At 54.0% G+C, this 14,946-nt stretch overlaps 1 protein-coding gene and 1 pseudogene across 2 annotated transcripts; both read left to right on the plus strand.

Moving 5' to 3' along the window:
* Window positions 1-1,232: 1,232 nt before the first annotated feature.
* Window positions 1,233-3,006, plus strand: LOC112620038 (annotated as a pseudogene).
* A 1,069-nt stretch (window positions 3,007-4,075) lies between these two features.
* MOGAT3 (monoacylglycerol O-acyltransferase 3) lies at window positions 4,076-9,724 on the plus strand. 2 transcript variants are annotated; one of them, XM_025378038.1, is made up of 7 exons: window positions 4,076-4,346; window positions 4,577-4,684; window positions 4,788-4,858; window positions 6,239-6,443; window positions 6,688-6,862; window positions 9,073-9,275; window positions 9,364-9,724. In XM_025378038.1, the coding sequence occupies exons 1-7, from the start codon at window positions 4,238-4,240 to the stop codon at window positions 9,516-9,518; spliced, it is 1,026 nt and encodes a 341-aa protein (XP_025233823.1). In that variant the 5' UTR covers window positions 4,076-4,237; the 3' UTR covers window positions 9,519-9,724. The 2 variants fall into 2 exon arrangements, with proteins under 2 accessions (XP_025233823.1, XP_025233824.1); XM_025378039.1 differs by lacking the exon at window positions 9,073-9,275 and having other exon boundaries at window positions 9,364-9,605.
* The last annotated feature ends 5,222 nt before the right edge of the window (window positions 9,725-14,946 follow it).

The following is a 14,946-nucleotide window of genomic DNA, read 5'->3' on the forward strand; positions in this document are numbered from 1 at the left end:
AGCTGATTATCTGGTTGGTTACGTTTCCACGGGATTGAGCATCATTCTGGCCAGACTTTGGAACCCATCTCACCCTGGGCCCCACTACCCTTTTCCCATGTCCTGTGGATGGCGGTGAGCCGAGTAGGGACAGGAGAAAACACCTCTTGGCAAGTGTTTTCCCACAGAGGCCTATGCTGCTCTTGCATGTCCTGGGCCTCAGGGACCAGCCTCGGTGACTAGCAGGTTTTCAGGCTGTTTCGATTCATGCGGGAGCCCTGCCCTTTATAGGACACCCCATTCAGACCACCTCTCTCCTTCCCAGAGGGTCCTGGTTTGTGTGTGTGTGTGTGTGTTTTCTGGTTTCATTTTGTTTTGTTTTTGTTTTTTGAGACAGCCTCTATTGCCCAGGCTGGAGTGCAGTGGTACAATCATGGCTTACTGCAGTCTCAACCTTCTGGGCTCAAGCAATCCTCCCATCTCAGCCTCCCAAGTAGCTGAGACTACAGGCATGTGCCACCACACTTGGCTAATGTTTTTTGAGTTTTTTTTTCTTTTGGTAGAGATGGGGTCTTGCTTTGTTGCCCCAGCTGGTTGAACTCCCGGGCTCAAGTTATCCTTGGCTTCTCAAAGTGTGCAGGGATTATAGGTCTGAGCCACCGAAACTGACCAGCCCCCTGACTTCTGCAGAGTTCAAACACCTCCCCCAGGCTCCGGGCCACATCCCTGGTCATCTCTGTTGGTCCCATTGATCATAGCCTTGTGAGCCCAGGTAGTGATTAACCCTTCCTTCCCTGGGAGCATGGGCTCCAGTGTGCAGAGCTGCAAAGGGGGTGGAAAATGGGGGCGGGACCAAGGTCAAGGGTCAGGGCCAGTGTGTTGGGCCAAAAGGAGGTGTGCTTAAGAGATGGGGGTGGCCCCTGTGTGACATTCCTCCAGAATATGGTGGCCTCCTCCAGCCTTCTCCAAAGGGGTCTCCAAGTGTTTGCTGTCCTGCAATGGGTTTTCTCCTTGTTAGGGCTGCATGAGTCCCCAAGGCCTGGGGATCTGGGCAGGGCCCCAGCAGCTGGTGGTCTGTTTTCCTTTACCCCAAGGGAGGAGGGGTAGGGAGGGAGTCTGGGGAGCAGGTGGGATGGAAGGGGGCAGACGGAAGACTTAGGTTTACACACCTGTACTGTGAGCTCCCCCTGCCCTGTCTTCCAGCCCAGGTACGCCCAGCAGCCTGGCTCCCTGCATTCCTCGGCCGGGCTTGGATGCTGGTGGTCCTCTACCTGGCCTGGCTCTATTGGGATAGAAACTTACCCAGGGCTGGAGGCCAAAGATCTGCCTGGGTTCGCAACTGGGCAGTTTGGAGACATTCCCGTGACTACTTTCCCTTCTTGGTGAGGACCTCGGGCAGTGGGGTACTGGGTGCAGTTGGGGCTTCAGAATAGACTCTTGGGACCACCATCTCCCAAAGTGCAATCTCACTGTTGGGGTGGGGTGCGCCCCTCTGCTCCCCAGCTGGTTAAAACTGCAGAGTTGCACCCCTCCCGGAACTACTCCTTTGGCTTCCACCCTCACGGGGTCCTGGTTGTGGGAGCCTTCGCCAACTTCTGCACAGAGCCCACGGGCTTCTCCTGCCTCTTCCCCAAGCTCCGGCCACACCCGCTCATGCTGCCTTGTTGGTTCCATCTCCCTTTCTTCTGGGACTACATCGTGTCAGGTGGTGAGAAGAGGGGGACCTTGCTGCTGTCCCACCATCTTCCTCCTGGGGGGCTCTGGGACCCAGTTCTCTCTTCCCCATGTCCTCTCCGCTCTTCTTTCCAAGTCCTAGGCTTTGGCTGGGTGTGGTGGTTCACACCTCTAATCCCAGCACTTTGGGAGGATCACTTAAGGCCAGGAGTTCAAGACCAACCTGGGCAACACGGTGAAACCCTATCTCCACATGTACAACAAAAAACAAAAACAAAAATTTAGCCAGGTGTGGTAGTACACACCTGTGGTCCCAGCTACTGGGAGGCTTGAGGTGGGAGGATCACTTGAGCCCTGAAGGTCAAGGGTGCAGAGAACCAAGATCAGGCCACTGCACTCCAGCTTGAGCAACAGAGCAAGACTCCATCCCCAAATAAATAAATAAATAAGACCCAGGCGTTGAGTCCCCCAACTTCTGCCCTCTCCCCAGGTCTGGTCTCCTCTGACAAGGCCAGCACTGCCTCAGGGGTGGCCAGGTGTCCGTCCTGGCAGTGGGAGGGCCCCTGGAGGCGCTGGTGGCAAAACTCGGAGCACAGAGCTTTCGGATTCGGAATCAGAAGGGATTCGTTAAGTCAGCTCTGGAACTCGGGTGAGGACCCGAGCGTGGCCCGGTGGGGACGCCAGGGATGCCGGGCCGGGGAGGAGGAGAGCGGCGCCACCCGCGGACCCCGGGGCCAGGAGTCAGCCGCGCCCTGCTCCCCCGCGGCCTCCCTGGTGCCTGTCTTCTCCAGGGAGAACGAGCTCTTCCAGCAGTTCCCGAACCCGCCGGGCTCGTGTTGCGGAGGGCGAAGGAGGCGCTGCATCCGCTGCTAAGCGTGGCCTTGCCGCTGTTCCTTGGCCGCCGGGGCCTCCAGCTGCCCTTCCGCGCGCCCATCCGCACCGTCGGTGAGCCCCTGCCTCTGTCCCGCGATTCCTGCCCTGTGCCCGCTCCCTCCCCGTCCCGCGTTGGTGCCTCGCCACCCAGACTGGCCTTTGGCCACCGCGGCAGCCCTGAACTCTGTCCCCGCCGATCCCCGCGGACGGAAGGGAGAGAAGGAGGAAGGGAGGGGAGGGGGCGGGCCGGGGATCCCAGCCCCGATCGCGTCCGGTCCCGCCCGCTGTGAGGGCGGCGATTCCAGTGCCCCAGAGCCCCCAGCCCAGCCCGGCCCAGGTGGACTGGCTGCAAGCAGCTACGTGGAGCAACTCATGCAGTTTTCGAGGCGCACAAGGCGCGCTATGGTGTCCCCGCCGACAGGCACATGGTCCTCCACCTAGGCGCGCCCCACCGCCTGGCCTCGCCTGTCCCCTGGGTGACTGCGGGTGGAGGAGTGAAATTAAAGACTGGCCGCTGGGCGCGGTGGCTCACCCCTGTGATCCCAGCACTTTGGGAGGCCGAGGCACGTGGATCACTTGAGGTCAGGAGTTGGAGACCTGCCTGGCCATCATGGTGAAACCCCATCTCTATTAAACATACAAAAAAAAAAGCCGGACGTAGTGGCGCGCCTGTAATCCCAGCTACTCAGGAGGCTGAGGCAGGAGAATCGTTTGAACCCAGGAGATGGAGGTTGCAGTGAGCCGAGATCGTGCCACTGCACTCCAACCTGGGTGATGGAGTGAGACTCCATCTCAAAAAAAGGAAGGAGGAGGAGGAGGAGGAGAGAGGAGGAGAGAGGAGAAGAGAGGAGAAGGAGGAGAAGGAGGAGGAGGAGGGGGAGAAGGAGGAGGAGGAGGGGAAGAAGGAGGAGGAGGAGGAGGAGAAGAAGAAGAAGAAGAAGAAGAAGAAGGAGGAGGAGGAGGAGGAGGAGAGGAGAAAGAGGAAGAAGAAGAAGAAGGAGAAGGAGGAGGAGGAAGAAGAAGAAGGAAGAGAAGGAGGAGAAGGAGGAGAAGAAGGAGAAGAAGAAGAAGAGGAGGAGGAGGAGGAGGATGATGAGGAGGAGGAGGAGGAAGAAGAAGAAGGAGGAGGAGGAGAAGGAGGAGGAGGAGGAGGAGGAGGAAGAAGAAGAAGAAGAAGAATAATTAAATGTGGGAAACAGACCTGCAGCCTATGTGTGTGTATTTGCACAGCAGGGGAGGTCCAGGTAGGGGTAATTCCTGGAGATGTGGACCAGGCCCTGCCCCCCAACTAGAGGTCAAATAGTCTCAGCAGGGCTCCTGGCCCCTGCCAGCGCCTGGGACCCAATGGCTGGGCTAGCCAGATCACTCTTGTCCACTCCAACATCAATTCCTGGGACACTCAGGTGTCACCTCTCCCTTGCACACCCTTTACGCCTCCCAGCCCCACCCAGCAGCCAGCCCAGGCTGGTGACTGACAGGAAGTTCAAAGATCAGGCTGAGAAAAAACCCGGAGGCATCTGGGGCTCTGAATCCAAAGGTCTCCCCACTCACACACCTGGGGACACACGCTACTCCGGGAGGTGATTTGCGACTTAGCCAGGCCCCCAAGGTTGGGCTGCTGTACGGAGAAAGTCTGCCCAGGTCCACATCCGAGCCTTCATCGTTTGTCCTCCAGGTTCTGGGGTCCTGCTGGAAGAGGGGAGCTTCTACAATGGGAGTTGCCACAGCCCCGCCGCCCCCCACCACCTCCAAAACCCTACAGAAGCAGTATCTAGAAGCAGTGGGCGCCTACCAATATGTGCTCACTTTCCTCTTCATGGGTGACAGCAGGGGAGGCATGGGTGCCTGGGGTCTGCCAGGGGAGTAGGCCTTGGAGGGAGAGTGGCTGGGCTGCTGGCTTGCATGCCTAAGGACAGTGAGCAGGTGACTGGTCTGGGAGAGGGCCACAGGAGATAGCTGGTTGATCTGAAGGGGAGGAAGGGAAGGGAGCAGCTGGAGGGAATGATGGAGTTTCAGAAGTGAACTCTTTTCTTCCTCATCCTTCACCCAGGCCCTTTCTTCTCCCTTCTTGTCTTTGTCCTCCTCTTCACATCACTCTGGACCTTCTCTGTTGTTTACTTGGTGTGGCTCTACGTGGACTGGGACACACCCAACCAAGGTGAGCTCCGGATGGGGGCCCAGGTAGCCAGAGATGGTGGGGACATGGGGGGTAAGGGGAGGTGGCTCCAGGGGTTCTTCCACCAGTATCTCATTGTCTGCAGGTGGAAGGCGTTCGGAGTGGATAAGGAACCAGGCAATTTGGAGACAACTAAGGGACTATTATCCTGTCAAGGTGATGGGTCACCCTGAAGAAACTGCTTCCTCCCTCTCCCCATCTACCACACCTAGGGGCCCTTCCCTGTGCTGGGGCCTGAGCTCCCTGCTGCCTAAACTCAGGCAGGGGACAGGAAATGGATGGTGGGTTTTTTTTTTTTTTTTTTTTTGTTTTTTTGAGACGGAGTCTTGCTCTGTCACCCAGGCTGGAGTCCAGTGGCATGATGTCGGCTCACTGCAAGCTCTGCCTCCCGGGTTCACGCCATTCTCCTGCCTCAACCTCCCGAGTAGCTGGGACTACAGGCACCCGCCACCATGCCCGGCTAATGTTTTTGCATTTTTAATAGAGATGGGGTTTCACCATGGTAGCCAGGATGGTCTCGATCTCCTGACCTCGTGATCCGCCTGCCTTGGCCTCCCAAAGTGCTGGGATTACAGGCATAAGCCACCACACCCAGCCTTGTTTTAAGACCGAGTCTCTTTCTGTCACAGAGGCTGGAGGGTAGTGGTACAATCTCAGCTCACTGCAACCTCCACCTCCTGGGTTCAAGCTATTCTCATGCCTCAGCCTCCCTAGTAGCTGGGATTATAGGCGCCCGCCACCATGCCTGGCTAATTTTTATAGTTTTAGTAGAGACAGGTTTCAACATGTTGGCCAGGCTGGTCTCAAACTACTGGCCTCAAATGATCCAGCTGCCTCGGCCTCCCAAAGTGCTGGGATTACAGCCATGAGCCACCGCGCCCGACTTGGGAGTGGATGATGTTCAAGAGTGGGCCCTTGGTGGGGCACCATGGCTCATACCTATAATCCCAGCACTTTGGGAGGCCAAGGTGGGAGGATCGCTTGAGCCCAGGAGTTAGAGGCTGCAGTGAGCCGTGACTGCACCACTGTACTCCAGCCTGAGCAACAGAGTGAGACCCTGTCCCTAAAAAATAAAAATAAAAAATAAAAAGAGCCTGGGTGCGGTGGCTCAAGCCTATAATCCCAGCACTTTGGGAGGCCAAGGTGGGCAGATCACAAGGTCAGGAGTTCAAGACCAACCTAGCCAACATGGTGAAACTGCGTCTCTACTAAAAATACAAATACAAAAATTAGCTGGGCATGGTGGCACGTGCCTGCAATCCCAGCTACTAGGGAGGCTGAGGCAGGAGAATAGCTTGAACCTGGACGGAGAGGCGGAGGTTGCAGTGAGCCGAAATCGCGCCACTGCACCTCAGCCTAGGCTACAGAGTGAGACACCATCTCAAAAACAAACAAACAAACAAACAAAAAACAAACCTGGGCCCTTGACCGTATCCAAAGAACCTTTAACTCGGAACTCTGTTGGGGTGGAGGGCCCCTCTTTTCAACCAGTGTCTTGCCTTCCATCCTCCGTTCATCCTGCTCAACACCCGGAAGCTGGTGAAAACGGCAGAGCTGCCCCCGGATCAGAACTACGTGCTAGGCGCCCACCCTCATGGGATCATGTGTACAGGCTTCCTCTGTAATTTCTCCACCGAGAGCAATGGCTTCTCCCAGCTCTTCCCAGGACTCCGGCCTCGGTTAGCCGTGCTGGCTGGCCTCTTCTACCTCCCGGTCTATCGCGACTACATCATGTCTTTTGGTGAGCCCAATGGGAGGAGGCGACTCCTAACCAGATGTTCCCCAGCCCCTCTGGGATTCCCCCCCCCATAATAAGTCCCCCACCCAGGACAGGGGCCAGCCTGAGCATTGGCCAGACTTGCAGTGAGAATTTGGGTAGGTTCCCTGCCTTGGAGATGGGGATGGCTTTAAACTGAAGGCTGGGTGAGGGGCGGGGGTGCCGTGGAGGCAGATGAGGACTACTGTCCACCTCCTCCTGCCCACAGGACTCTGTCCCGTAAGCCGCCAGAGCCTGGACTTCATCCTGTCCCAGCCCCAGCTCGGGCAGGCGGTGGTCATCATGGTGGGGGGTGCGCACGAAGCCCTGTATTCAGTCCCCGGGGAGCACTGCGTCACGCTCCAGAAGCGCAAAGGCTTCGTGCGCCTGGCGCTGAGGCACGGGTGAGTGCGCGGGCAGGCCCTACCTGTCAGTTCTCTGCTGGTTTATGCCCTCTCTCAGTCCCCAGACATCTAGGTCCTTGCAGGGGGCATCTGGGTGCCCAGAGACCAGCGCCGTGCCCTGCACCGGAGCCCACGTGGGCTCTCCAGGGCATGACTCGGTGCCAAACATGGGGCCGGCTTACCCCAGCCTCCCTTCCACCTCCGTGGAGACAAAACCATAATGCAAATAGCAGGGCCCTCGGGCTCAGAAGCCCTGTCTTCCCTCTCTGACCCCATCTCAAAAGCAAAACCTTGTGCTTGTTTCTCTTTTTGTTACTGTTGTTGAGACAGAGTCTGGCTTTGTGGCCCAGGCTCGAGTGCAATGGCGTGGTCTCAGCTCACTGCAACTTCCGCCTCCCCGGTTCAAGTGATTCTCCTGCCTCAGCCTCCAGAGTAGCTGGGACTACAGGCGCCCACCACCACACCGAGCTAATTTTTATATTTTTAGTAGAGACGGGGTTTCACCATTTTGACCAGGCTGGTCTCAAACTCCTGACCCCAAGTGATCCGCCCACCGCAGCCTCCCAAAGTGCTGGGATTACAGGTGTGGTTAGTCACAAAACCCACAGTGCTGGGATTATAGGCGTGAGCCACCATGCCCGGCCAGACTTGTTTCTTTACTTGTGAAGAGGGCTGATACCTACCTTGCCACAATGTTGTTATTGCAAAGACTGAGAGAAAATGACTATGAGAAGGCCCACTACACAATTCAAGAAGAGTGAGTCCTGGCTGGGTGTGGTGGTTCACACCTGCAATCCCAGTGCTTTGGGAGGCCAAGGCAGGAAGATCTCTTGAAGCCAGGAGTTCAAGACCAGCCTGGGCAATGTAGGGAGACCTCATTCTCTACAAAAATATATTTTAAAAAAATTAGCCAGGTGTGGTAGTGCTCGCCTGAAGTTTCAGCTACTCGGGAGGCTGACGTGGGAGGATGACTTGAGCCAAGGAGGTTGAAGCTGCAGCGAGCTATGATTGTACCACTGCCCTCCAGCCTGGGTAAGAGAGCAAGGCCTTGTCTCTTTTTTAAAAATTTAATTTATGTATTTATTTTAAATTTTCTAATTTTTAATTTTTTTAATTTTTGGAGATGGAGTCTTGCTCTGTTATCCAGGCTTGAGTGCAGTGATGCAATCTTGGCTCACTGCAACCTCTACCTCCTGAGTTCAAGCAGTTCTCCTGTCTCAGCCTCCCAAGTACCTGGGATTACAGGTGCACATCACCACATCGGTTAATTTTTGTATTTTTAGTAGAGATGGGGTTTCACCGTATTGGTCAGGGTGGTCTTGAACTCCTGACCTCAGGTGATACACCCACCTGGGCCTCCCAAAGTGTTGGGATTACAGGCGTGAGCCACCGCGTATAGCTATTTATTTTTTGAGAGTCTCACTCTGTCACCCAGACTGAAGTGCAGTGGTGCGATCTTGGCTCACTGCAACCTCTGCCTTCCAGGTTCAAGCAATTATTATTATTATTATTATTATTATTATTTTTGAGACGGAGTCTCGCTGTGTCTCCTAGACTGGAGTGCAGTGGCACGATCTCGGCTCACTGCAAGCTCCACCTCCCAGGTTCACGCCATTCTCCTGCCTCAGCCTCCCGAGTAGCTGGGACTACAGGTGCCCGCCACCACGCCCGGCTAATTTTTTGTATTTTTAGTAGAGACGGAGTTTCACCATGTTAGCCAGGATGGTCTTGATCTCCTGACCTCGTGATCCACCCGCCTCAGCCTCCCAAAGTGCTGGGATTACAGGCGTGAGCCACCATGCCCAGTGTCAAGCAATTATTGTACCTCAGCCTCTGTAGTAGCTGGAATTACAGGTACGCACCTCCACACCTGGCTAATTTTTATATTTTCGCAGAGACGGGGGTTTCACCATGTTGGCCAGGCTGGTCTCCAACTCCTGACCTCAAATGAGCCTCCCCTCAACCTCCCAAAGTGCTGGGATTACAGGTGTGGTTAGTCACAAAACCCTCCCTCTAAAACAAAGAAAAAGAACAAGAAAGAAACATGAGTCCTGTCTTCTAGATCTTTCTTTGTAGCCATAGTCATATGCTTTGAATGGCCCTGGAAAGTAGCATCTGGATGTAGTGGGAGGGACTTGCAGCCTCTGGGGGTGCCCATCTGGGAGCAGTCCAGCAGCCTGAGCCCCCTCTTCTCTCTTGCTCCTTCCCAGGGCATCCCTGGTGCCCGTGTACTCCTTTGGGGAGAATGACATCTTTAGACTTAAGGCTTTTGCCACAGGCTCCTGGCAGCATTGGTGCCAGCTCACCTTCAAGAAGCTCATGGGCTTCTCTCCTTGCATCTTCTGGGGTCGCGGCCTCTTCTCAGCTACCTCCTGGGGCCTGCTGCCCTTTGCTGCGCCCATCACCACTGTGGGTGAGTGCCCACCTCCGGGGAGACAGCCACCAGCCGCTGAGTGGGCATCAGGGACCCCTCACCCACCTATGTCTCCCTCTCCCTGCAGTGGGCCGCCCCATCCCGGTCCCCCAGCGCCTCCGCCCCACCGAGGAGGAAGTCAATCACTATCATGCCCTCTACATGAAGGCCCTGGAGCAGCTCTTTGAGGAGCACAAGGAAAGCTGTGGGGTCCCCGCTTCCACCTGCCTCACCTTCATCTAGGCCTTATGCTGAGCCCCTGAGCCCAAGGCACTGAGACCTCCATCCACTGTGGACTCCATGCCTCCAATAAAAGGTAGTTCTGGGCCCAGCGCAATGCCTTATGCCTATAATCCCAGTACTTTGGGAGGCCGAGGTGGGAGGATCGCTTGAGCCCAGGAGTTGAAGACCAGCCTGGGCAACATAGTGAGACTTCATTTCTACAAAAATTAAAAAATAATATTGCTAATTAGCCGGGCATGATGGCATGTGCCTGTGATCCCAGCTACTCGGGAGGCTGAGGCAGACCTGCTTGAACCCAGGAGGTGGAGGTTACAGTGAGCTGAGATCGCACCACTGTACTCCAGCCTGGGCAACACAGCAAGACTCAATCTTGAAAAAAAAAAAAAAAAAGAGTTGTTAAAGCTATAGTAGGCTGGGTGTGGTGGCTCATGCCCGTAAATCTCAACACTTTGGGAAGCCGAGGCAGGTGGATCACCTGAGGTCAGGAGTGCAAGATCAGCCTGGCCAACATGGCAAAACCCCCTCTTTACTAAAAATACAAAAAGTAGCCGGGCATGGTGGCTCATGCCTATAATCCCAGCTACTCAGGAGGCTGAGGCAGGAGAATCACTTGAACCCAGGAAGCAGAGGTTGTAGTGAGCTGAGATCGCACCACTGCACTCCAGTCTGGGCAACAGAGCAAGATTCTATCTCAAAAAAAAAAAAAAAAAAAAGTTGTTAAATCTATAACTGTTCTGAAAGTGAACATGGCCAGGCATGACTCGCCCCCATCCTGATGTGCTGCAAAGCCGCTGCCTTAGATCGGGTATCAGGACCCTGAACTGTCCTCCCAGTGAGAGTTCAGTCTGTGGCATGACCTTGGACAAGCCTCTTCCTTTTGCTTGTTTACTTTTTTGTCCATAAATAAAGGCATCTGCTTAGCAAAGAGCTGTTGCGCATTGAGGTGGAGTTAGGAGGGAGGATCTGTGGAGGGGCAGGCTTTGAAGAGTGAACAGGATTTAGGTGGAGGTGAAGTTAGGGTAGATGGTGGAATTCCAAGAGCTAAAGGTAAGAGCAGTGAAGGACACTTAACAGGACAGGGAAATGGTACCATCGCCAGTGAAGGAAAGATAGAGTTAAGAACACAGCTTACGGCCAGGCGCTGTGGCTCATGCCTGTAATCCCAGCACTTTGGGAGGCCGAAGCAGGTGGATCATGAGGTCAAGAGATCAAGACCATGCTGGACAACATGGTGAAACCCTGTCTCTACTAAAAATACAAAAATTAGCTGGGCGTGGTGGTGCTCTCCTGTAGTCTCAGCTACTCAGGAGGCTGAGGCAGGAGAATCACTTGAACCCTGGTGACAGAAGTTGCAGTGAGCCAAGATCATGCCACTGCACTCTAGCCTAGCCAATAGAGTGAGACTCTGTAAAAAAAAAAAAAGGCCGGGCGCGGTGGCTCAAGCCTGTAATCCCAGCACTTTGGGAGGCCGAGACGGGCAGATCACGAGGTCAGGAGATCGAGACCATCCTGGCTAACATGGTGAAACCCCATCTCTACTAAAAAAAAAATACAAAAAACTAGCCGGGCGAGGTGGCGCTCGCCTGTAGTCCCAGCTACTCGGGAGGCTGAGGCAGGAGAATGGCATAAACCCGGGAGGTGGAGCTTGCAGTGAGCTGAGATCCGGCCACTGCACTCCAGCCTGGGCGACAGCGGGAGACTCCGTCTCCAAAAAAAAAAAAAAAAAAAGACAGCATTCTTTTTTCTCTTTCTTTCTTTTTTGCTCAGTATTTGAGTTTAGCATTTGGCTCAAAATTACAGATGGTTATGAAGATTAAATGAAGATTAAATCTTAATTAAGATCTAAGGATTTAGAACAAAGACTGGCACAAAATAGGAGCCAGTCAGCATTTGTATCATCATCCTCACCACTATCATCCTTATAGGCACGGTACTGGTAAAGTGAGGGGGTGAGACTAAATGGTCTAAGAGCCCTGGTGTGGCCAGACATGGTGGCTCACGCCTGTAATTCCAGCATGCTGGGAGGCTGAGGTGGGAGAATGACTTGAGCTCAGGAGTTTGAGACCAGCTTCAGCAACACAGTGAAACCCCATGTCTACGAAAAATACTAGAAATTAGGGCCAGATGCGGTGGCTTATGCCTGTAATCCCAGCACTTTGGGAGGCCAAGGGGAGAGGATCAACTGAGGTCGGGAGTTCCACACCAGCCTGACTAACATGGAGAAACCCAGTTTCTACTAAAAATACAAAATTAGCTGGGCGTGGTGGTACATGCCTGTAGACCCAGCTACTCAGGAGGCTAAGGCGGGAGAATTGCTTGAACCCAGGAGGCGGAGGTTGTGATGAGCCGAGATCACACCATTGCATTCCAGCGTGGGCAACAAGAGCGAAACTCTGGCTAAAAAAAAAAAAAAAAGGAAGAAAGAAAGAAAAAAGAAAAATACTAGAAATTAGCTAGATGTGGTGGCTTATGATTGTCATCCCAGCTACTTGGGAGGCAGAGGTGGGAGAGTCTCTTGAGCCTAGGAGGTCAAGGCTGCAGTGAGCTGAGATCATGCCACTGTACTCCAGCCTGGGTAACAAAGCGAGACCCGTCTCAAACAAACAAAAAGAGACCTGGGGTGGTCACAGTATCCTCCGACTTTGGTCAATCCTATTTGCTGGCTGGCTTTGTGTATTCAGGACTTCATCAAGAATAACTCATTGGAATGTAATTGGAATGTCCTGTATTTGCTTCTACCATCCTGTAAAATTTATTTGTGGGAAGAATTTTCCCTTTATTGGATGAAAATCTGGGCAGTCCCATGACTTCCCTGGGTCATTCTCAGATAATAAGTTCTACATTCATTTTAAGTTGGAGCATAGAAATATTTCATTCAGGCCAGGCACGGTGGCTCATGCCTGTAAGCCCAGCACTTGAGGAGGCCGAGGCAGGAGGATCACCTGAGACCAGGAGTTCAAGACCAGCCTGGTCAACATAGTGAAACCCTGTCTCTACCAAAAATACAAAACTTAGCTGGGCATAGTGGTGGGTGTCTCTAATCCCAGCTACTCTGGAGGCTGCGGCAGGAGAATCGCTTCAACCCAGAGGCGGAGGTTGCAGTGAGCCAAGATAGCACCATTGCACTCCAGCCTGGGCGACAGAGTGAGACTCTGTCAAAAAATAAAAATAAATCAGCTCTGGGTTTGAGTAACCTCAGCCTGGATACCCCTGGAGTACAGGCAGGCCTCGACGTGGCCACTTGTCCTTCCCTCTTTCCTGCTGTGGGAGCATTCAACCAGTCACAATCCGGCCAATAGATTTCTCTAGCGGGCACATTTTCCAGACACTGGGGATGGGCTGGGTGTGGTAGTACTCATCTGTCATCCCAGAGTTTGAGATGCCAAGGTGGGAGGATCGCTTGAGGCCAGGAGTTACAGGCTGAGCGAAGACTGCACCACAGCACTCCAGCCTGGACAACAGAGCACAATCCTGTCTTTTAAAAAAGGGGAAGAAGAAGCAGCGTTGGCGGCGTTATGAGCTCAGCCTGTCGCTTTCTTTCGGGGCTATTCTCTCCTGCCATCCTCCATGTGGCCACCAGAGGGCGGTCTCTACACAGAAGGCAAATCTGTCCCTCTTCCTTGAAGTCCTTGGGAACGGCTAGCCAGCCTCTGCCTATAGGCTGGGTCCAAGGTGCGGCCCCACCCGGGGCAGACGACCCAGAACTGCTTGTTCTTGCAAACCAGGCTGTGTTTCAGCCCTGGGCGTTACTCAGGCTGTCCCCTCCCACCTGAGGGACCCAGCCCCTCTTATCTGGAAGGGGACTTTTTTTTTTTTTTTTTTTTTCCAGACGGAGTCTCGCTCTGTCGCCCAGGCTGGAGTGCAGTGGCCGGATCTCAGCTCACTGCAAGCTCCGCCTCCCGGGTTCACGCCATTCTCCTGCCTCAGCCTCCCGAGTAGCTGGGACTACAGGCGCCCGCCACCTCGCCCGGCTAGTTTTTTGTATTTTTTTAGTAGAGACGGGGTTTCACCGTGTCAGCCAGGATGGTCTCGATCTCCTGACCTCGTGATCCGCCCGTCTCGGCCTCCCAAAGTGCTGGGATTACAGGCTTGAGCCACCGCGCCCGGCCTGGAAGGGGACTTTCAAGACTCAGTTTCGGTTCCATTTCCAAGACACCTTCCCCAACCTGCCAACCTGCCGGGCTGGTCCAGGGCCCTCCTCGCCATCCGCATAGCTCTGCTTAAAGATCTATCACGGGCCGGACGCGGTGGCTCAAGCCTGTAATCCCAGCACTTTGGGAGGCCGAGACGGGCAGATCACGAGGTCAGGAGATCGAGACCATCCTGGCTAACAACAGTGAAACCCCGTCTCTACTAAAAAATACAAAAAACTAGCCGGGCGAGGTGGCGGGCCCCTGTAGTCCCAGCTACTCGGGAGGCTGAGGCAGGAGAATGGCGTAAACCCAGGAGGTGGAGCTTGCAGTGAGCTGAGATCTCGCCACTGCACTCCAGCCTGGGAGACAGAGCGAGACTCAGTCTCAAAAAAAAAAAAAAAAAAAAAAAAAAAATCTATCACGACCTTCTCCAGGCTGGCCAACATGGCGAAAACCCATCTATACTAAAAATACAAAAATTAGCTGGGCATGGTGACAGGTGCCTGTGATCCCAGCGACTTGGGAGGCTGAGGCAGGAGAACCACTGGAACCCAGGAGGCGAAGGTTGCAGTGAGCAGAGATTGTGCCACTGCACTCCAGCCTGGATGACAGGGTGAGACTCCATTTCAAAAAAAAAAAAAAAAAAAACTATCACGACTTTCTGTGCTTTTTGGTTGTTTGTTTTGCTATTTTGTTTTTTTGACACAGGGTCTAGCTCTGTCACCCAGGCTGGAGTGCAGTGGTTCCACCATTTTGCCCGGGCTGGTCTTGAATTCCTGGGCTGGAGCAATCCTCCTGCCTTGGCCTCGCAAAGTGCTGGGATTACAGGTGTGAGCCACCGCACCTGGCCCTCTGTGTTGCTTTAAAACAGCAATTTATCAAAAAATTAAATAACTTGAACATCAGTAAGAAAGGCAACTTCAGGCTGGGCGTGGTGGCTCACGCCTGTAATCCCAACACTTTGTGAGGCCAAGGTGGGCGGATCATGAGGTCAAGAGATCGACACCATCCTGGCCAACATGGTGAAACCCTGTCTCTACTGAAAATAGAAAAATTAGCTGGGCGTGGTGGTGTGCGCCTGTAGTCTCAGCTACTCGGAAGGCTGACGCAGGAGAATCACTTAAACCTAGGAGGCAGAGGTTGCAGTGAGCCGAGATTGTGCCATTGCACTCTAGCCTGGTGACAGAACAAGATTCCATCTGAAAAAAAAAAAAGAAAGGCAACTGCATTGGATTGAGACATATTAAACATGCTTCAATCCATGGGTTCTTTTTTTTTTTTGAGACGGAGTCTGG

The sequence above is a fragment of the Theropithecus gelada genome, chromosome 3, assembly GCF_003255815.1.
Source record: "Theropithecus gelada isolate Dixy chromosome 3, Tgel_1.0, whole genome shotgun sequence".
In the NCBI taxonomy this organism is placed as follows: Eukaryota; Metazoa; Chordata; class Mammalia; order Primates; family Cercopithecidae; genus Theropithecus; species Theropithecus gelada.